A 22,503-nucleotide genomic window follows, 5' to 3' on the forward strand; every position below is an offset into this window, starting at 1 on the left:
ATCCAACCATCCATCCATTCTTTTACCCATTAATCCATTCGTCCATCCAGCTACTCATTATCACTTCATTCATTCATTATCCATCTATCCATTTACTGTATACTTGTACCCAAATACTAGCAATTCTACCATCCATTCATTCATTATCAATCCATTCATTCCTCCATCCATTCATCCATCCTTTTACCCATTCTGCCATTCATTTCTCCATCCGACCACTGTTTTACCCATCCTAGCATTTATCGATCCATCCCTCCATTCAACTACCCTTTTATCCCATCTAACATTCATCGATTCAACTATCCATTCACCCTTTTACCCATCCTAGCATTCAACCATCAATCCATCAATCCATCAATCCATCAATCCATCCATCCATCCACCAAGACTTCCATCATTCATTCACCCATCGATTCATCAATCATCTATCCTTTCACCAATTCTACCATTCATTCATTCATTAATATAGCCGTCCTTCCATTCATACATTAATGTATCTTTATACGCATCCATCGATCCATCCACCCAATCAACCTTCATCCTTTTACTCATACCTACTTCCAACCATTCACCCATCCATCCATCCATAAATACAGAGTGGACAACAAAACATTAAAGCGTTGTCAAGTAAATAAGCTAACGTAGCAAAATACCAAATAATCTCTAAGAACACTACACTACTTTATTAAAGTTTGTCTTTGAAAGAAGAAACAGTATTTACTTCCCTGATCTCTACAGAAAAAGTCCCTCCAGAGTCCAGGACAGTGAAGGTATGATTACCTGCGTGACTAAATCTGGACCTTGGATCGAACGATCAGGAGGAAAGCACCTCTGCATGCTGATTGCCTTTTTCTCTGTCCCCCGCAGTTCATCACTCTGAAGTCAGCGACACTCTGTCACCGCACGGCTCCAGCTGACCGTCAGGGTAGTGACCCCTGAAACTGTCTTCCATTAATCACAGTTAGACTACACGCAGGGAGCCGGAGTGGACGAGAAATGAAAGCTGCTGGAGGTCAATCTGGAAAGCAGCAGCAGCAGGTTCGTCTGCAGGTATCGAAGCTGCTGACGTTTCAGAAATGAACTGAAGCAATAACTCCTGTCTGTATGCAAACAGATCAATGGTGCAGTATGGTCGATTATAGTTGCCCAAAAAGTTTTTTTTCCCACACATGATGATTATAAAAGGTAAAATGGAAGTCACAAACACTCTGAAATGGCACTTTGTATTATCAAAATTTGATCTAATAGGTCATTAAAATTATAAAAAATCTGGAAATGAATTATCAGTAAATAGTTTTCATGCCATTTATTTGTGTGGGAAGCCAGCAGGAAGTCTCTAACACACACGCTCTATGGTTCCAAATACACAGAAGCCCAAGGAAGCCTGAAAAACCTTTTGGGCGTATGTGAGCAACTTTCATCAGAATGAATAGGGTGCCAACTTTGAACACTGTATCCAGTTCTCTAAAGACATCTGTGCTAAACAGTGACAGATATGTACATATTACAATATGTACGTAAAGTGACAGATGATATGTATTGCAAAGAAATGTGCATTAAAGACTGTAAATTATAGTCTAAAAATGTGCAAAAATGTGCATTAAAGGCTGTAAATTATAATCTAAAAATTTGCAAAAATGTGCTTTAAAGACTGTAAATTATAACCTAAAATTGTGCAAAAATGTGTATTAAAGACTGTAAATTATAATCTAAAAATGTGCTTTAAAGACTGTAAATTATAACCTAAAATTGTGCAAAAATGTGTATTAAAGACTGTAAATTATAATCTAAAATTGTGCAAAAATGTGTATTAAAGACTGTAAATTATAATCTATAATGGCAGCAGGGGATATTTGGTGTTATATTATTTGTTATATAATTTTTTTAATATTAATAATATTATAATTAATTAGTAGGATACCGTAACTTTTACAAGCCAATCAGTGTTTCTCAGCCTCTCTTGTATATTTATTTGCTACCTGGTCTTAACATGGTAATTTTCAACTATTCTCATAATAAACTAAATGAGGAATTTTAATAAACAAACTTTCTGCAAAGAGAACTTCACCTCGGTATCAGTGGGAGGTTAATCTCTGTGAAAACATTGAATTCTTAGCAGCATTAAGCAGCGCGGGCCTAAAGGTTATACTAAATGCAATAAACTGGTATTACATGTGTATGAGCTGCTTAGTGCAGCCTGAGACGGAGTCACACAGGGAAACAGTTGGCGTTGCTGCAGCCACAAGCACCAAAGAGCTTTCCACAGAGCCACTTTCATTTATGTGAGGACAAAGGTTTCATTTTTCTGGAACTCAAACTGACTTTATTCTTTTCATGCAGCAACTCTATAAAGAGAGACAGGTAATGACTATTGATCAAATCCAATCCAGTTTCAAAGTTTCTTACAAAATCCTATTTTTTAATTGATCATTCTGGATTGATTTTGGGCAATTGCTTGAATTGCCGTCTCTGTTTTTGTGCAATTTCTCGTCTGGTTTTGCTTTTGTTGTGATCTGTTTCTTTTTAATCTTTGTTCCCTTTACTTTACACTTGAAAAGCTGGGAAAGGGCATTGTTCCGTGATATGCCTTTCTGAGTGTAAAAGTTAACTGCTGGACCAATTAATAAAGCAAGCATGATAAATACCCATCAATTCTGATAACTCAAACAACAATTCTCACATAGCCGCCAGATGAGAACAACAAAGGTCTCTCACATTCTTTTGAAAAACATATTAATAAGATATTTTGTGAAGACAATGTAAAAAATAAAAGGATCAATTTGCATACCTGTTGATAGTGTTCATCTCTGAGGTATCATGCTGTTGCAGCAATAGGTATATAACTTAATGTTAACACTGCAGTTTTGCGTATGTTGATCCTCTACCACCATCTAGTGGATGACTTAACAGAACACAGTGAGAGTTTTGGTTGGATTCACACTGAATCAACTATTTCTGATTGACAAAACTGAATCATCTGCACATGATCAAAGCAAAGGTTGTCCATGATCATCATCAAGATATCAAATATGAAAGGAGGTGAAGATTATTCATCCTAAACATTACAAATTTAAGTGAAAAGTATTGGAGGGGTCACATCATCCGCCCACAAGAAAATTCATTTTTGGTGTTTTAATGAGGATTCTTGGGAAACGCAATTGTATGAGGGAGGATTTTGTTCTAATCATTACCGCGTTGGATGGATGTGATCACTCTGAGTTTTGTATTTAATGACATTTACTTTAAAAAAATATGCTCAAATCATAACATGGCAAACTGCAGCCCAACAGGAAACAACAGCTGTCAGTGTGTCAGTGTGCTGACTTGACTATGACTTGCCCCAAACTGCATGTGATTATCATAAAGTGGGCATGTCTGTAAAGGGGAGACTCGTGGGTACCCATAGAACCCATTTTCATTCACATATCTTGAGGTCAGAGGTCAAGGGACACCTTTGAAAATGGCCATGAAAGTTTTTCCTCGTAAAATTTAGCCCAAGTTTGGAGCGTTATTTAGCCTCCTTTGCAACAAGCTGGTATGACATGGTTGGTACCAATGGATTCCTTATGTTTTCTAGTTGCATATGATGCCAGCATCTTCACTCTGGCTTTAAAACTGAACCCACTATAACATCAAAATCCCAAGTTGCGTTAATGCGTTAAAGAAATTGGTGCATTAACACGTTATTATTGTGTTAACTTTGACAGCCCTAGTTTTTAGTCAATCTAGTGAATTGTATACTTGCAGTGAAGTCTGCAGGGGTCTAACACAGCCAGGGTATCAACAACTCTGTAAAAGGATTGAAAAATCTTCGAATATTGACTGTATCTCTCAGTGTTTATTGTCACATTGCACAGCCTGATCTCCAGTGTACAGTATGTCAGCGTATAAGTACATGATGTGATCATATAGTGATGAAATGTTCTAGACTTTCACAGCAGTTTTCTCAGACTGTCCATCTCCGGGCTCATCTGGCAGGTGAACCCTCTGATGCTTCTTGAAGTCGCTGCTGTGTATGAATCCTTTCCCGCAGACCGCGCAGCAATATGGCTGTTCTCCAGTGTGGACCCGTCTGTGCAGCTTGAGGCTGCTGGACTGAGTGAACCTCCTGCCGCAGATGTTGCAGCCGTACATTTTCTCCCCCGAGTGAATCGCCGTGTGTAGCTTGAGATTGCTGGGGTTGCTGAACTTTTTGTCGCACTGGTCGCAGGCGTAAGGCTTCTCCCCCGTGTGGACGCTCATGTGATACTTGAGGTTGACCGTGCGGCGGAATTTCTTGCCGCACACGTCGCAGACCGGCTGTCCCGGCTTCTTCCCAGTGTGGATCCTCATGTGGTTCTGGAGTGCGCTGGCGTGGCCGCAGCGCTTGCCGCAGGTCTCGCAGACGTACGGCTTCTCTCCCGTGTGGGTCAGCATGTGGTGCTTCAGAGCGCTCTGGTGACTGCAGCCTTTACCGCAAACCTCGCAGGGGAAAAGTTTTTCTCCGGTGTGTTTGCTCAGGTGACATTTGAGGACGCTCAAGTCGCTGCATCCGAGGCCGAGCACGTCGCAGCAGTTTTCCTTCTGCGCGTGGGTCACCCGGTGAGTGGCCAAGGACGAGGACGAGAGGAAACTCTCGCCGCATATTTCGCAGACAAAATCTCTGTCTCCTGAGTGTAGATTCTCGTGATCGGCCAAACTCTGTCTGCACTCGAAGGTCTCCGGGCAAAGCGAGCAAACAAACGTCTTTTTCAGGGCGCAACACCTGTGCCGCTGAAGCGCCAACACCCCGGTGAACTGATTCTCACACAGCGCGCACGTGCGGGTGCTCGGTTTCTTCAGGCCGTGCCGACGCATGTGCCTGCCAAAGGTATACTTGTAAGCGAACTCTGTCCCACACTCGGAGCATTTGTAAGGCTTCTCTCCGGTGTGACGTCTTGAATGTGCGATGAGCCCCCGTTGTCCGGCGAAACGTTTCCCACACTCGGAGCAAAGGTGAGGTTTGGAGTGAGTCAGGCAGTGTCTGTCCAGCAAACACTTCAGAGCAAATGATTTGTCACAAGTAGGACACTTCAATGGCCCCGTGGTCTTCTTCGTTTTCATTTTGAATGCGGTAGTTGGAGTGTCTGTATCCTCCTGGGCGACATCTTCCTCGCTTACATCGGCGGCCGGCTCTGAGGTGGCTTCAGGTTCAGATGGGTGCACAGGGTAACTCTCTTGTGTAGCTCCATCAGCTGAAACAAAAAAAGCTCCATTAGGGGACTTGAAATAAGTGGGAAGTAGACAGCTACAAGTAAAACTATTTACAGAATATATAATGACTGGACTATAATGACTTTTATACTGTGCAGTATTAACAGTTCTTATAGTGCAGCAGGACAAAAGGTTGAAATCAAAACACGCAGTAACAATACATACTTATTTTCAATATAATTGAATTCAAAGTCTGACTAAAACTGAAGCTGGTGCCGATACCTCGGTAATACAGGTGGTCATTCTTCTTTGTTTTTGCTGAATCGGGTTCTCCTTCGATTTTCTTTCTTTTCTGACGAGAGCTTCTGGATGCTGATTCTGTAATTAAACAACAACATAAAACTTTGTTTAATATATAAAAATGGGAACATTAAAAGCCTCTCCATCACTCAAGCCGTTAACAGACTTACGCTTTTTGGGCCCGGCAACTCGCCCTGCTTTCGGCTTCACGCTCATCTGTTTGGTCTCGTCACTCAGTCCAGGCCTCTGCTCTGCAGCAGGACCACCCTCAGCTTCACACATGGACACTTTCAACATCATCAGTATTTTCTCTACTGCACCTTTGGTCCATGCTTCCATGAGGGATGCAAACTGGTTCTGTGAAGTCACGGGCATAAGAAAGAATGAAGAGCAATGAGAGTGGTTAGTTATACAGTACATGATGCTTAAATAATTAGTCAATTGCTGAGTAACGGAAAATGTTTCTGCACAACTATAACATACAAATAATCCTTTAGGAATTTAGATATTTAAGGGTTAGGGTTTCCAGCTGTCGAATGAGAGGATGTACTGCTTCTATTGACTGTACGTCATTCTTAAGAAAATATCTAACAATTTTTGACCAATGGTTAGACAAAAAAAGTGAAGACATTACCTTGGGTCTGAGAATATTTTATAGAAATGTTTCACAATTTTTATCGTTAATTTGGGAGTCAACATTTTTTTATTTTTATTTTTAGGAAAAGCCATACTTTTATTCAGGACCTTTCTAAAAGCTCTGTGGGTGTATTATTTTTTTGAAAATGATTTGTCTACATAACAATTTTATCAATACAACCTTGAATGAAATAGTTTTGAGTAAAAGGCTGAATAAATGTTACTTTGTTTTTTATTTATTGCACTTTATTTATAACGTTCACCTAAGTTGTTAATTGTTTATGACGCTGTAGTTGCTTTAGGCTACACCAAAAATAGTTTGATTTGTTTGAAGCTAATGAGAGATTTTCAGAGCCACATACATGACAGAAGTAAAAAAAAAACACAAATCTTAGGTCTGGGGCTGAAAAAGTTTGTTTGTTTTTATAACATATATAATAAAAATAATAAATAAATAATAATAACATAACTTGAATGTGTTCAGCACACTGAAACAATGAACTTTTAGATTCTGTATCAATTTTGTGATTCGCGGTGGCTGATGGGAAATGTAGTTTTTAGTGCCATTGCATATAAAAACATGTTAAAACACGCTTTTTCTAATGCTTAGCTTAGTTGAATGCACCTGTAACGTTTGATACCAGTGTGTGTGTGCATGTGTTACCGTTATAGCTTTATAAAGCTGGTGTATCTCCTCCGGTGGAGTCACTTGGCTCTCCTCCTCTTCGCTCTTTACAGCAGCAGGTAACGTTACAGGAGCAGCAGAGATACTATTCATATTATTAACAGAGCTTATTAACGACTCCTCCAGAAGTCTGCTGAGCTCCGTCACCGCCGCCTCCAACACCGTCTCCATCAGAGCAGAGATCTGACTCTCAAAGGTCTCCAGTCTCAACATGTTGGTGAGTAACTTGATGGTTTAGTTTTCTGCACTGAGCAAGTTGTCAAAACGGTTTTGTTGTTGTTGTTCCGGGTTTCTTCTTCTCTGTGTGATAATTTAGGTCAGACTAGAAAGACTTCCGCCCCTAGAGGAAATGACGCACTACAGCATCATTACAACATTTGTGTCATTATATATTTTTTGTTATAATTTCTCCTCAATTGTTTTGAAAAAAATAATAACCAGTCGAGTTCTGATACATTAAAAGGCAGTAAGGGAATATTTTTGGATTAATTAGGTCTGGGGCTGAAAAAGTTTGTTTGTTTTTATAACAAATAACTTGATTGTGTTCAGCACACTGAATCAATTAACTTTTAGATCAATTATGTGATTCGCGCTGGCTGATGGGAAATGTAGTTTTTAGTGCCGTTACATATCAAAAAGGTGCTTAGCTTAGTTGAAATGCACCTACCTCCCCCATTCTCACATATAATACAATTAAACTGAATGCAATTGACCCAGAAATGTGTCAAGGGGCTTCAGGTTGAACGGCAGACTTGTTTGGAATATAGGAAAAAGTATAAATATATAGGATAGGAGTAGAATTGAGAATTCTCATGTATGGAAGATGATTTATCCCCATCATTGTCCTACCATTGTAGGCTCACGAGTAGTTACCGCTCAAGGACCTACACATCTCGCCCTTCACTCAATGTAAGTACAGTAACTGACATATTAAATGTTTGGACTGCACAAGAACATACAAAGAACAAACAAATAACAGATAATACCGACTTTTAATACAGGAAGTCATCTTTTTCAGTATAGTCTGCACTCTAATGGGCTCCTTCAGAGGCAACCTGGCAGCAGTACCAGCCACCAAACTGGGCTCCATTGCCATTAAAGGTCCCATATCATGCTCATTTTCAAGTTCATACTTGTATTTTATGTTTCTACTAGAACATGTTTACATGCTGTAATATTAAAAAAAAACTTTATTTTCCTCATACGTCTGCCTGAATATACCTGTATTCACCCTCTGTTTGAAACGCTCCGTTTTAGTGCATTTCAACGGATTTGCAACGGAATTGCGTTGCTAGGCAACAGCTTGGGTCCATGTTTACTTCCTGTCATTAACATACACTGCAACAGGATATAAACTGGGACAAATTTAGAATGTTTATGTTTAAAGCTGTGTAATGGTCTAAATATTGTATTTTGTGATATCACTAATGGACAGAAATCCAAACGGCTTGTTTCAAACGCACAATTTCTGAATATGGGCTGTGTGTATTTCTCTGTATATTGAGCATTTTGACAGTTTAACAGTATTTATAAAGCACTTAAACCTGCTTTATAATATAAAAGACATACAAATTTTCACATTTTACAATATTGGACCTTTAAAGCTGCAGTCGGTAACTTTGAGCAAATATGATTAAAAGTTATATTTATAAAACTGTCACTATTCTGACAGTAGTGCATGAGACAAATAATCTATGAAAAAAATCATGTTCTTCTGCCTCCTCCTTGTGCTCCTAATGGCATTTATAAGATTCTACCGGCGCCCGAGGGAAAAAACAATCAGAGCCGAGCAATCTCTACAGCAGCTGTCAATCACTGCTCGTGAATCCTTCTAAAAACCCAGGGGGGAAACCTGAGAATTTGTGTAAAATGTTGTTAATAACTATTAGATATAAATGATCCCAAGCATTAAAAAAAAACATGAATGTCGTGCAGCATTTAGTATGACGTCATTATATAGGCTGACTTTCTCTCAGCACCCCCAACTCTTCCACGGACTTCCAGCGTCCCGCCACATGTTCACGGTACTTTTCCTCCCCGAGGTGTCACCACAGATCATTCGCTTGGTATACATGACACAATGCTGTGTGTTGACTAGACTCCTGTTCCTGCTGAACTGAGCCAGTGTGTTTGATCGAACTGCTGTCAGCTCAGAAGGCACAAGAGGGAGTCCAGATGTTTCCTCGGAGTAATGTCGCGGTCAAGAGCCTCCACATGTGGCCCTCCTTCAAAGCCATTCAAAGCCGATGAGAGAAGTGTCAAATCCTGCACGTTAAACAAGCCATGGCAAGAATTTCATTATCATGCAAAACATGTCATTTATTGTAATTACTCGCAGGCAACTCAACATCAAACAGTCTTTATATTTCTAATGAACTTTATTTTATATTACGACATTATCTTATCTTTTAACATCAGTCCTAAGGAAAAGTATACACAATTAAATATAATCTTCTAATCCTTACTTAATTCAATTTCTCAGGGAAGAGTTCAACTGGCAGCATTGCAAAATGTCAGTCATTCTGCACAACAAAGGGAGAAAAGTTACAAAACCTCTGATAAACATCTGATAAATCTGCAGGTGCAAATTCTCTCCTACAAGAAAATGAACGTTTCATGTGGCCGATAGAGGCAGACAGAGGACAGTGGGGGGAAGCATGCAGAAATAAATAAATACAATTTAATAATTAATAAATACATTTAAAATAAATGAAAAATAAATGCATAAATTTAAAAGTCAATGAAAATACATAAATAAAAAAATAAAAGGGGAAATTAAATAGAAGAGTAAATGGATAGGGAAATTAATACAAAGATAAATAAAGAAGCCAATTAAAACAGAAATATAATTTATGTCACATTTTATCAATTAAGTAATGCCTACATGTATAAATATTAATCTTATTTCATTTAATGCACAATTTTATTTATTTATTTTGATTTTCGATTTTGGCAGGTTCCATCCTCCATAGTCATTTTTGATGAAAATCCCAAAGTTTATCATTGTGAGAACACAAATGTGTTGCACAGATCCATTTGCCTTGTTTTGGTGCTTGAAGATAAACTCTATCGCCGGGATTCCCAACCTTTTTTTTGTCATACATCCCTATTATCTCTGCACAAGTGAAAAACTTAGCCACTGTGAACAAATTGCTAAGACTCCCTGTTCAGCAGTCGACTAAGCTCTGCACCTGATCAGAAACAGCAGATACACACGACACACTAATCCACTGATCTTGCCTCAAAAGTGTTGTTCTTTCAGAGTGATCCACAGACTGGCAGCTTGAAGAAATCCTCTCTTAGTAAAATGTGTGAAAAAAAAAACAGAGCAGGCAGAAGAAAGTGTGACATTCTCCTTGTATCAAAAAAAACAGGCGTCCTCCTCCGGTTCCAGAAGCAGCAGTAGCCGACACCATGGCAGTGTAGTAATCCCTGGCAATGTGATTTTTATTTTCTGTCCCAAATCATCATGCCAGAGACACACACAGCGACAGCAAAGACACCCCTCCGTCCTCCAGGAAGACTCACAACTCTGCCCTCCTCTCGCCATCTCTCTCTCTCTCTCCTTTCTCCTGCTACTTTTTCTCTCACGTTCCACTCCCTCCGGTCCTCCCACCCCCTCTCTCCCCTCTCAGGCTCCCATGCTCGGTTTAACTTTGGGTATTTCCCTCATTAACTACTACGCCTATATCAGGAACTCTAGAGAGGCCCGAGGAAGTCTGGCTCTGAAAAAAATAAATGACAGCGTGCTCCTCTGATAGTAACTAATGATAATCACCCCCTCGCTCTGCTGGTTGGGCAAGTCTCATGGCAGGTGTGTGTGCACTCCGGGACACAAGCGGAAACAGTCATTGATTGGACTAAATGAGAAAACCATTTCTGCTTCCATCTGTTGTCTCTTTGTTGCATTTATTACTATTTAAATACAGGAGGGTGGGAGATTTAGACCTGGATTTTTTGGATAGTCCGATAAATGGTTAAAATGTTGAAGGAATAGTTCTTTTGAAAATCTATGTTTTGAGCAGAGGTGGGTCATCAGGGTCAGCAAGGCCTTCTCTGCTGGCCTAGAGATTGTCAGAATCAGAGAATTATATTTTTTTATGATTTAATATATATTTTCATTAGGGCTGTCAATCGATTAAGATATTTAATCGCATGATTGTCCATAGTTAATTGCGATGAATCGCAAATTAATCGCACATTTTTTTATCTGTTTCCAAATGTACCTTAAAGGGAGATTTGGCAAATATGCTTGTTTTAATTATGTTTTTTTAACCAGTAGTTTGACTGGAAAACTGATTGTGTTATTTTTGTTGTACGCCATTTTTGCTTTTTTGGTGATCATATATGATATGGCTCTGATATTTAGCACTATTAGAGTGCTACATATTTGCGGAGAAACAGCTGTTACAACATGTCGTGTGCGGCGACGAATAGAACTGTCCGTGGTGCTGAAACAGCAGCTTGTCACTGTCTGAATGAGCTGCATTGATATTGGAATACACAGCTCCGTTATTGAGGTTCTCAAATGAGTGTTTTGGCCGCAGTGAAAATGTTGTTTTTGAAAGGCTAAACGCCAACATATATGGATTGAAGCAGAATATTTTGTTAGATAAAAATATGTTGTGAAGTTTGGAAATGATTACATCTATTTTTTATCAATATATTTTGACTTTTGGACTGTGGACTGAGACAATTGGGCTACAGAGATGAGTACTAATCATCAGTACACCCAGGTAACTTCTGCTGTACCCCAATGATTTTTTTTAATGTTGTCTTCACTCTCAACAATCTCTACCGATGTTGGAAACTTGTAGAAGAAAACACAGACAGTCAATCATAATTATATGATATATATATTTCTGTAGCCGCCATAGCGCATGACATTAATGAAGAGGCGCATGTCAGCTACAACGTCCAACAGCGTAGGTTAGATTCTTGTTGATGTTAATACGGGTGATTTTTCCAACAATACACGTATTTTGTGTGAAAACCACAAGCTTGTATGTGTCTACTTGGATTTAAAAGTTCAGTACAGTCGAATTCTCTGGCCCCTCCGTAAGCCTGACGTAATAGACTCAGATAAAGTCCAGCACACAGCAGCTTTTCTTTGGGAAGAATTGTCCTAAACGGAGCACTGAATTTATGATAGGTAAGGGTTTGGGTGACAGTTAATGACAAACAGAACAAAGTGCATTGTTATGCCAAATGATACTGCTGCCACATACCAGCAATACTTCCACAGTTTCATCATCGAGTCAAATCCATCTGTGCCTCCTCCTGCAGAGAGAAGAGAGGCAGTGTGACCTGTCAGCGAGGCCCTGGCTCCCATCACAGCCTTTTATTGGTGCTGACGGGGAACTCGGTGCAAGGGAGCACCACCTACACCACCTAATGAGAAGCACAAGACACATGTCCCCAGCAGGAGGTTACTCCAGGCTGTTCTCTGAGGGTAAGGGTTATTTTCAAATTGGTAATGCATATTTCAGTTTCAATTGTTTTTTCACCAACAATCACTACTATTATTCAGATTTCCCGCCGTTATGAATCTATTTTGTTTTATCATATTGAGATTATAGCTGACATTTCAGGCTGTGAATTGGGGGACAGTTGACTCCGGCAGTCCAACACTTTCTCACTGCCAACTTTTCAAATACAAACGTTGGGTCAGTGGCACTATGCTTCAAACTATGACGCCCTAGGTACCCCTCTAGAGTCAGTTGTGGATGTGTCCAGGATGCCGTGTCAATTTCCGCTCGTTATATCTACAGTATCTTTTCAAAACATACTTCCATGTTCATAGGAAGCGCACAGTTTCCACTGAACATGTACTGTACATGCATACAGTGTCTTTTCAAAATAAACTTCCAATGTAGGTTTACGTAGTTTTTAGGTTTACTTGGTTAGGTTTTGGCAACAAAATTACTTGGTTAGGTTTAGGAAAAGATTGTGGTTTGGGTTAAAATAAGTATGTTTGTCATGGTAAAATAGATATTGGAGGGAGAACGGGTTGGCCACAGTCAGCCGTGATGGCTAATGCTGGTTGTTCCCAGTTCAGCTCAGTATACCTACCAAGATGAAAGCAATCAATTAACAATAGAAGTCTACTAATTGTCTAGGTATTTTACAATCTGGGATACAAAAGGTTCGGCTCTGTGACACTTAGGTACAGCAGTGCTTTGAGCTAAATGATAACATTGGCATGCTAACTTACTCACAATAGAGTGCTACAGGAATGAGTCCTAAAACCTGGAAATGAGATAGCATTTTAGACAACTTACCTGACATCTAAACTGTGCACCACACTCTAACACCATGTGCACCTTTAAACAAACTGTAAATTAATTATGTTAATTTGCAGTTTGTCCCAGGTCTTATATTTATACTGCATACATTATGGTGATGCATGCATACACCTAACTTTTAAAAAGGCTCATAAACACATCCAGAGACTAATATGCAGGACCACATGCATGCATGGTGTTGGCCGGTGTCGTGCAGGTTGCATGTGAGGACATGATCCTGCAGCGCTGATAGTGAACTCTTTCTTGTAATGATCTTATCAGTTTAAGCCAGAAGCTAAATGTCAGATATTTCACATAATCAGCTCAGCAGGCTAACAATCAGATTGTTGTTTATGCGAAGATGCAGTATGGAGGTAAAGATTATTGAAATGTCAGCAGTGAATAAATTATCTCAACTAATCAGCAATGATTTATGGTTTATAGCTGCACTCCACAGCTGCCTCTTCAACCTGTCACTTATCCCACTTTCTCATGTCACATAAATGATTTTATTAATAAATCCTGAGCTCTTACTTAATCCCTGCGAGACATGGTGTTCAGAGTTTGAGCGTGCTCAAGCTAAAAGTGAGCCCAACGTGCTCAGGCTCATGCTGAACTATAACACGATCCCGCTGTATGCCGAGCGGTTAGCGGTGCGTGTGACTGCCGGAGCTTACTTAATGGGAATCACACTACAATAACACGCTCGATCCTGCTTGTCGGGGTTTTGGTTTTTACATGTTTGATCCACAGAGGCAGGACATACCAAGCGTGATTTTGGCATGTGACCCCCACACCCCCCACCAGCTGTTCAGTCAACGTTACCTCTGACCCCCAAACTCCCGAGAGTCCGAGTCAAAATCATGCTTGACTTGGTGGGCGTCTTTATGAAAGGTGGAGGCCCGGTGACTGAGGGGTTGTTTTAGAAGCATTAGAGCAACTTGGTGGAAGAACAGGTTTAAATTCCTGGATTGCCACGGCACATGCAACCAATAATGATACATTTATGGGTAAAAGTTGCATTCCTAGAGTGATAATAAATGATTATATGAAGCAGCATGTATAGTAACCACGTTTACCACATGTCTCTCCTTAGCGTGTGTGGAATTGTTTAATTGATGTTTTTAAAATGTCTTTAATTTTGAGGTTTAAAGTTGGAAACCAGTTGATCATCACCTGACCTCCCCACCCACCTGCATACCTGCTCCCAATATGCAAATCTTGCCTGCCTGTTTTGCCATTTTAGTTACAGCTGCCTCTTTTGACTGTTGCCAAACCCTGTTTTGACTGGCTTATCTGTCACCGGAGCAAAGCCAAACCAACAGGATTTTTGGCACATACTTGCATGTGCTGAAGGTCTCAGTAAAAACACAGCTATGCCAGACAGTTTTGAAAAAACAGTGAAAGCTCTTATCTAACTTCTGGATGCGTTTTGCGGCATTCCCAGAACACCTGCACACTTTAGCAATAAATGAGGGCTTCTGTCAGATCACAGGTGTGTCACAATTTTTAAAGGTGTTATTGATGACATTTTTATGTAGACGCGTAATTGAAAAAAATAAATAATATATACATATATTTGCATAAAGCAAGCATATTTGCCCACTCCCATGTTGCGTTTAACCGCGATTAACTATCGCAATGAAATCTTTTAATCGATTGACAGCCCTAACTAATACAGTAATAATGATTAAGCACTCAAAAAAACTAGTAATGTTGGGAAACAGGGCCTCACCCTCCTCTCCACCAACACTGACTACTCCAACCTGAGTGCAGCCCCTGCGGGCACCATGAGATCATGTGATCAGCACATACATGCCTGCGTGCCAGCCTCACTGCTCTGTGCCTCCATCTCACTGTTCTCGTGTTCAACACACAGCTAAGACACACACAATTGGATATATTTAGAACATATTTAGACTCCAGGACATACACATGCATTTATGCATGAACACACGAGATATTCATGTGCTCAAGTTTTTAGCCGAACTGCAGCAGCATTGATGTGTCTACACTTCCTCTATAAAATCACAAACGAAGCCCCTTGACTCACTAAGTTAATCCACATATTGTGCGTAATGCCTCTGAAACATCACTGCCAGAAACAAAGCAGTTTCATCAGGTGTTTTTCGTGAAATCTGGGGGTTAAAGTGCAAATCAAATCTGGGTTGTTTATAATCATTTGTCCTATCATTCCTGCTATTCAACAAGACTTTTCTATTTAAAAGCTTACTAATTTAAAGTTGCATCATTTGACTTTTTGGTCACTTGGGGGCAGCAGAACAAGCTGAAAACACAACATTTGACGTACTGTTACTTAAAGTTCAGAATCACTTGCAGTTCGGCTGTGGCAAGTTCCTCCAATATTAGGTTGCAGTTGTTGGTCCAAAGCTGCATCATGAGAGTAAAGACCTTCTCACAGTAGCCATTAGATACTGTTTTTTTTAATCTGTGAGCTCTGCTCAGCTCTCGAACTCACAAAGGGGATTACTCTTCCCCACGGCTCCTATTTACCTTGCTGCCTCTCATACTTTACGTGGCGAACATTAAAAGGTTGTCAAAGAGAGGCATTGGTGGCATGCAGCAGCCCATGAAGACATGTCAGGGTATCACTCGCTTGACTGAATGAGCACATTTGATTTGATTTTTATTACGGCTGTCAAAGTTAACGCGTTAACGCAAATTAGTTTTAATGGCACTAATTAATGGCAAATTAGTTTTAATGGCACTAATTTCTTCAATGGGGAAGGAGGTTGAATAACGCTCCAAACTTACACTAAATTTTGGCAAGGAAAAACTGGCATGGTCATTTTCAAAGGGGTCCCTTGACCTCTGACCTCAAGATATGTGAATGAAAATGGGTTCTATGGGTACCCACGAGTCTCCCCTTTACAGACATGCCCACTTTATGATAATCAGATGCAGTTTTGAGCAAGTCATAGTCAAGTCAGCACACTGACACACTGACAGCTGTTGTTGCCTGTTGGGCTGCAGTTTGCCAAGTTATGATTTAAGCATATTTGTTATGCTAAATGCAGTACCTGTGAGGGTTTCTGGGCAATATTTGTCATTGTTTTGTGTTTTTAATAGATTTCCAATAATAAATATATTCATATATTTGCATGAAACAAACCTAATTGCCCACTGCCATGTTGATAAGAGTATTAAATACTTAAGAAATCTTCCTTTAAGGTGCATTTTTTACAGATAAAAATGTGTGATTAATTTGTGATAACTATGGCGATTAATCAGGATTAAATATTTGAACTTAATGACAGCCCTAGTATATACAGGTGGCTACATAGAAAACAATGTTGTTTTTCTTTGTCTTTGATAAATTTGGCGATGCAAGGTTTTCATCTGTCAACAGTGACTTTAAATATTTGCTAATGCATTTCTTTTACCTAAAATCCTTTACTCCTTTAATCCTTATCAGAAATGAGTGAAATGATAAAAGCGTGTGGACTTACTGTATATTGTGGTCCGCAGCCTCACTGTGACGCTGCCTCCCTGCAGCTTTCTGTGTGTGTCCTGAATGGCAGGAAGGAGTGGGCTGAGACTGACGCCTTTTTCTCCTTTATAAATCAGGCTTTATGAGTTGACATAGTGCCGTTTGTGCATTAGGCCTGCCCCGACTCCAAAACAATTCAAAGAACAGTTTGTTGGTCTGGCCCTCGTTGGCACAAAGCTCCTCATTCAGCCTGAGTCTGAGAGGAGGAAGTTACATTTTGTCCCCCAGTTCTCTCTATCCAATTCACTTCAACAGTGCTTTATTGGCAGGACATTTTTATTTAATTTTGATTTACTGTATGGTCATCAAACTTGTTTCCAGAGGCAAACAAGCTCTGTAAGCACTGTACATGACCTGCCCAGCACCAAACTGCAGATTGCAGATATTTTCTTATTCATGTACTGTATCCTTTTCAGGACTGTAGAAAATAGATGCTACACACGGTTGGGGAAGTGTACCGGCGTTAATTTTGTCAGCTATGTTTTAGTGTTCCTGAGATCAAAAGTCCAACTTGGGTCTTGTCTGATGTCAAAGAATTAAAGTAATACATCCAGCCATTAAACATGCTCCAATATATTTAGAGATAGTACCAACATACTATCAGGAAAATTTACATCCTTGGAGGAAGGACTGAATTTAAGAAGATGTCCTGTCTCAATAGCCCTCCCAGAACAAGAAAGAAGCTGATTGCAGCTCCCCAAACAGCCAGCAGATGTCTCTCTTGCTTTACTTTCATGTATAAATCCAACACAGGTTCATCTCCCTGAGGAGGGAATGGTCCAAAGTTCAGCAAAGTGTTGACTGCAGTAAACCTGCAGCTTCATATTATGCACTTTATTAGCATTTATTAGCAACAGAGAGTTTTGTTAATGCTTCATACAGGAATCCTTCAATAATGTTTTGTGTGCATATGTGATGTGGGGCCAATTCTGGTTATGATTTTAAATAGAATATTCAGAGCGCTGGTTAGATTTTCCTATTTCATAGTCCATGCGTCAGTGTGGGAACTCCCCCCTCGTCTCCGTCTGTCTCTCCTCCCTCTCCTCATCCCTCTATCCTGCACCATTCTTGTGCTCCAGACCTCCTCGGAGAACATCTGAGACACATCAGGACTCTAGAGGCCCGGCAGATGTGGATTCTTCCCCTGAGCTTTTAAGAAGTCACTGTGTGAAGCCACAGATCTGTTATGTTGATCAGATCTGGTTCTGGGCTCTCAACATATAGGATCTAGATCTTTAGACCTGCAGAATTGTCCACTTGATGAAATCCTGGAGCATGAGGGTGAGCCGTGCGCTGCAGTTGTCCGTTTTGTTGGTGGGAATCTGTCGGGCCCACCGTGCCTCTCCTCCAGGTGGTCCCTCTGCATCACAGGAGGCTGGTGAGGTCCCCGTGGCCCAGCTGAGGATGCTCTCGCTGGGACTGGCTCACCTGCTGCAGGGGGTGGCAGAGAACGCCGAGCAGCTGGAGCAGCGGGGAGATCAGGTGGCAGCAGAGCTGGACGGAACCACAAAGAGTCTGGAGGGCCTTCGTAAGCAGAGTTTACAGGCAGGACGGACTCACAAGCAGGTGAGGAAGAATCTTACAAAGCAACTCTGACAGCAAAAAAACTCAAAACGTATCTCTGACCCACAGGCCCACGGCATTTTGCTCACACTAACCATACCATTTTCACTATCAAATCTGCCAATTATTTCCTTTAATAATTGATCATTTATTTAGTCTAAAATTTCAAAATAAAAGTGAAAATACCCATCATAATTTCCTGAAGCCCAAGTTGATGTCATCAAATAGATTGTTTTATCTGAGCAGCACTCTGAAAACCTAAAGATATTCAGCTTTTTAACCACATATTATAAGACAGAAGCTGAAAAGAAAAGAATGTTTGGTATTTTTGTTTGATTATAAATGACGCGATTAATTGATTATCAAGCTCTAGTAGTTGGTAACGAATAATGAGATCTGACGTTGTGTTGTTGAGGTGAGGCAGGAGCTGCAGATAATGAGTGCCAGGGGGGACAGGCTGTGGAGGGCGGCCAGAGATCTGCAGAAGGTGCTGGAGGATCTGGAGACGGAGCAGGGAGCCATGCAGCACCGGACGAACCGGATCCTCCAGAAAGTGAAGAGCCTGACTGAGCCGAGGTCAGGGGGTCAGACTCAGCCCGACATCAGCTCCATGAAGGTGAGCAAAGACCAAGACCTTAACTGATAAACAGTTCTTTGTCTTGGTGACTCCAACACAAGGACATATGAAGACCATTTTTTTCCGTCGTCTCGGTGTTGTAGTAGACACGTTTGTCGGTTGACATAACAGGTTTGACTGTTCTCACAGTTTGATATCTTTGTTGTGTTGTAGGTCATCATCGATAAACAGGCCCGACGGCTCGCCAGTCTGACCTCAGAGGTTTCAGCCCGAGACAGACTGATTGACAGACGCCTGCGGCACATTGACCACCTGGAGAAACAAGTACGTTGGAGTTTGATGCTTACGTCTTATTCTCTGACTTTATAACTGTAACTGTAGTGTTCAATCCATAAGGAAATCTATTAATGTAAAATGCTGTTTTAAACTGAAGCATGACTTCCCAGAAGGAAACTAAGGTCAAAACATTTCTGAAAGGAAATTCTTGCACAGTCTCACATTATTATTATTTTTATTATTATTATTATTATTATATAACTTATGCTGAACAGGACCGCTTAGCGGGATCGCGGTTGTTAGGGTTAGTTAAGCCAGATAGCGAAAAGATACCCTGGGTATGTTGAACTCACTTCGTAGTACAGGCCGCTGATTACAACACACACAGAGGGAGAGCAACTTCATTCTCTGCTCAGGTAGACATTACTCCTCTATATATTTACATAGCGAATAGTTGTTTAATGCTATATTAATGCTCTGGATAGCACCTTCAAGTAAAACATGTTCACAATTAGGAGTAGTTGTAGTATTTGTAATGTTGTTAAAATGATCACTTGCATTAAAGAGGAATCCATTATTAAAATGATTTAAAGTAATCATTTTAGTGGTGGTAGTGAGTCATGTTATAATATTATAATGATGTAATTTACATTGCACATTGTATCTGAAACAATGCAATACAATGTGCTTCCCATAAGATGGAAAATATACATAAAAAGACGACACCATTGAAGACAAAACAGAAAAAGATTTTCAAAAAGAGAGATTTATTTAATAAATAAATAACAGTATATAGTGTAGGCGATGTAAAATATGGTAAAAGTTTTTCGGTAAAAGCAAGTTTGACGTGATGAGTTTTGAGTTGTAAGTGAGGTGCACATTCTCAGCACTGCAGGGAGATTGTTCCAGAGTCCGGAGGCGTATGAACTAAATGCAGCATCACCGCAGGCTTTAGTCCTGGACCGAGGAACGGTTACAGTCAGCAGAACACAGTGATCTGTTATAGGAGCATAAGCTCTGAGGAGTTCACTGATGTATTGTGGAGCGAGGCCGTAAAAAAAGGATGAGAAGCAGCTTAAAGTCAAACTATAGCTCACTGGCAGCCAGTGGACAGATTTCAATTTGGTGCTTGAATTGTGTTTTTGTGAGGATCCTGGCTGTCGTATTTTATGGCCATGTTGTTCATTAGTTTTACAGTTTTCTTTGCTTAAACAATAATGCATTTCATTATTTGCGACCTGTCTCTGTGTGTTTGTTCTAGGTGTCTGAAAGCTTCCCAGCAGCACTGAGGGCAGATTCAGACTCCGACTGTGTCTGATGAGCACAGCTGCATCAACACAGTCGCTCTGAAGCAATCCACTCGCAAGCTGCCATGAAAACGTGAAGCTGGTCTGAAACCCACAAAAGGATGTGTCGCAATCAACAAATGTGCGTGTAATTTAGATAAATACACATTTGGGTTATTCTCCAACACAAACTGTCACTTACAACAAAAACTGTATTATAGGTTGTGTTGAAAGCGATTGTCAATGTGTGTTGTCCTCCACAAAACAGGCCTCTGGTTAAAAAATAAAACTTTCATGTTCTTGAGTCATCTTGTTGTGGCTCCGACTTCCACAATGTTGTGGTTGATGATGGTGGTGAAACACCTTGTGACGATACTTACTGCTCACACACACCCAAATAAACACGCACACTGAAGTCAGAAAAACCTTCAGACTGTCAACACACACAGCTGAGAGTCTCACCGTCTAAAAATACATCATCTAATCGAGTTATAACTCAGTTATTGTTTTTGGTGGAATTCATTTAAAGACAAAATATCCCAGATACAGGAGCTGCCGTCTTGAGATTATGACGTCATTTGGAGACAGAGTCTGCACAGAAGTGATCGGGTGGTAGAGCCGCGGTATCGAGTTAACCCGCTCAAACCAATCGCGAGCCGAGCACGGCCGCAGCTTGTCAGAAAGAGGAACTCACAGCTGCCAATCATGACATTTCACCCCCTTTTATAGCATCAAATAACTAATTAAAACCAAACTTATCAGAAAAATTAACACTTGAACATACATCATTCAATGATGCGACAACTGAATGCCAAACCCTAACAGTTCTATGCCCAGTGAAGTATACGTAGGGAGGTACAGGAAATCTTCCCAGCAGCTCTGCACCCTCAAAGCTGTCACGCAGCCAAATGTGACAAAGGTCATGTGTTGAAGCTTGGAGGACTGAGCTGATATGTGATGTTCTCAATCACCGTCTTGACGTCCGACTTGCAGGCAGCCTGTCCCCTCCGGTGTTCCCAAAACAAACCTCCAGCAACCTGAACTCTGTCCCACTTAGAGGAAAGACAACAAAGAGCTGGGGAGGGGGAAAAAAAGAGGAACGAGGTTTAGAAATAGAGAATTGTTCTCAGGAGGAAATAACGATAGAAAAGCAGGTGCAACAAAATGATGAAGGAACTAGAACAACAAAGGAAACAAAGTGAGGGAAGAAAAATAAAAAATAGCGTTATGTGAGTACAGGAAGATAGTACACAGATGAGTACAGATTATTACCTTAAATCAGTGTTACTGTATATGGGAGAAGATGAAGTCCGATGATGAGGTTTGGCAGGTGTGCCAGAGCTGCAACATCACCCCCTAGAGGTCAAAGGGAAACACTGACATGTTTGTTCTCAAAGTACTCTCATGACTCCTTAAGTATGGAGGATGGAACCTGCCAATATAAATAAATGACTCGATTAATAAATAAATGAATGTCATTTAATGTAGCAAAAATAATATTAAAAATAAATGTAGCCTTTAATTAATTAATAATGTGACATAAATTGATATTTCTGTTTTAATTTGCTTCTTTTTTTTATTTATCTTTATATTAATTCCCTATTGTTTTTTATAATTTTATATAAATGCAAAAATAAATCAATTTTAAAATTAATACAAATAAATACATAAATAAATTAAACAGAAAAGTAAATAAATAAGCCCAAAGCAATTTGGCTGTTCGGGCTGCCTTCCCGCTTTTGACCCCTGCCTGCCTTGTGACCTCGTGAGTTTTTACAACTTCCCCATTATCTCATTCTACGGAAAAATATCTGACATATGTTGCGTTATTAAATTGTTCATTCTGATGCATCATGTGTAAGCAGTGTTTTACTGTTGTAGGTGCCCATGGTGGAGCTAGTTTTAACTACTACTAGTCCAGTGGTTTCCAACCGAGGGGTCGGATCACAAGATGAAGGGAGATGATTACTGAGGTAGGAAAAAAAACTGCACAAACACCTGTATTCATTCTTGGGACTTTTCACTATTCTTTGCTTTTTTGTGAAATAATGGGTCATTTAACCTCGCTAGAGTGAAAATACTAGTATCATATGAAACTAGAAAAACCTAAGGAATCCATTGGTACCAACCATGTCATACTAGCTCGTTGCGAAGGACGCTAAATAACGCTCCAAAGCTGGCTACATTTCGGCGAGGAAAAACTGTCATGGACA

General features: G+C 40.2%; 2 protein-coding genes across 5 annotated transcripts; one reads left to right on the forward strand and one right to left on the reverse strand.

Annotated features, from left to right (window-relative positions):
* Nucleotides 1-1,749: 1,749 nt before the first annotated feature.
* On the reverse strand, nucleotides 1,750-7,128 carry LOC141757322 (uncharacterized). Its single transcript, XM_074617740.1, has 4 exons — nucleotides 6,773-7,128; nucleotides 5,643-5,829; nucleotides 5,455-5,550; nucleotides 1,750-5,213 (listed from the first exon to the last, which is right to left on the reverse strand). Exons 1-4 carry the CDS (start codon nucleotides 7,004-7,006, stop codon nucleotides 3,925-3,927), a joined length of 1,806 nt encoding a protein of 601 aa, XP_074473841.1. The 5' UTR covers nucleotides 7,007-7,128; the 3' UTR covers nucleotides 1,750-3,924.
* On the forward strand, nucleotides 6,721-20,594 carry LOC141757323 (uncharacterized). 4 transcript variants are annotated; one of them, XM_074617743.1, is made up of 7 exons: nucleotides 6,721-6,852; nucleotides 12,080-12,245; nucleotides 17,668-18,154; nucleotides 18,567-18,629; nucleotides 18,696-18,767; nucleotides 18,942-19,052; nucleotides 20,266-20,594. In XM_074617743.1, exons 3-7 carry the CDS (start codon nucleotides 17,849-17,851, stop codon nucleotides 20,320-20,322), a joined length of 609 nt encoding a protein of 202 aa, XP_074473844.1. In that variant the 5' UTR covers nucleotides 6,721-6,852; nucleotides 12,080-12,245; nucleotides 17,668-17,848; the 3' UTR covers nucleotides 20,323-20,594. The 4 variants fall into 4 exon arrangements, with proteins under 4 accessions (XP_074473844.1, XP_074473845.1, XP_074473842.1 ...); XM_074617744.1 differs by having other exon boundaries at nucleotides 18,576-18,629; XM_074617741.1 differs by having other exon boundaries at nucleotides 18,567-18,767.
* The last annotated feature ends 1,909 nt before the right edge of the window (nucleotides 20,595-22,503 follow it).

This window comes from Sebastes fasciatus, chromosome 19 (assembly GCF_043250625.1).
Source record: "Sebastes fasciatus isolate fSebFas1 chromosome 19, fSebFas1.pri, whole genome shotgun sequence".
Taxonomy (NCBI): domain Eukaryota; kingdom Metazoa; phylum Chordata; class Actinopteri; order Perciformes; family Sebastidae; genus Sebastes; species Sebastes fasciatus.

Coding starts and splice junctions, on each gene's coding strand:
- LOC141757322 (XM_074617740.1), bottom strand. CDS start 7,006: ATGTTGAGACTGGAGACCTTTGAGAGTCAGATCTCTGCTCTGATGGAG. Junction 5,830..6,772: donor AGCTTTATAAAGCTATAACG/GTAACACATGCA, acceptor GTGACTTCACAG/AACCAGTTTGCATCCCTCAT. Junction 5,551..5,642: donor AGTTGCCGGGCCCAAAAAGC/GTAAGTCTGTTA, acceptor GTTTAATTACAG/AATCAGCATCCAGAAGCTCT.
- LOC141757323 (XM_074617741.1), top strand. CDS start 17,849: ATGAAATCCTGGAGCATGAGGGTGAGCCGTGCGCTGCAGTTGTCCGTT. Junction 18,155..18,566: donor CAGGACGGACTCACAAGCAG/GTGAGGAAGAAT, acceptor TGTGTTGTTGAG/GTGAGGCAGGAGCTGCAGAT. Junction 18,768..18,941: donor CCGACATCAGCTCCATGAAG/GTGAGCAAAGAC, acceptor GTTGTGTTGTAG/GTCATCATCGATAAACAGGC.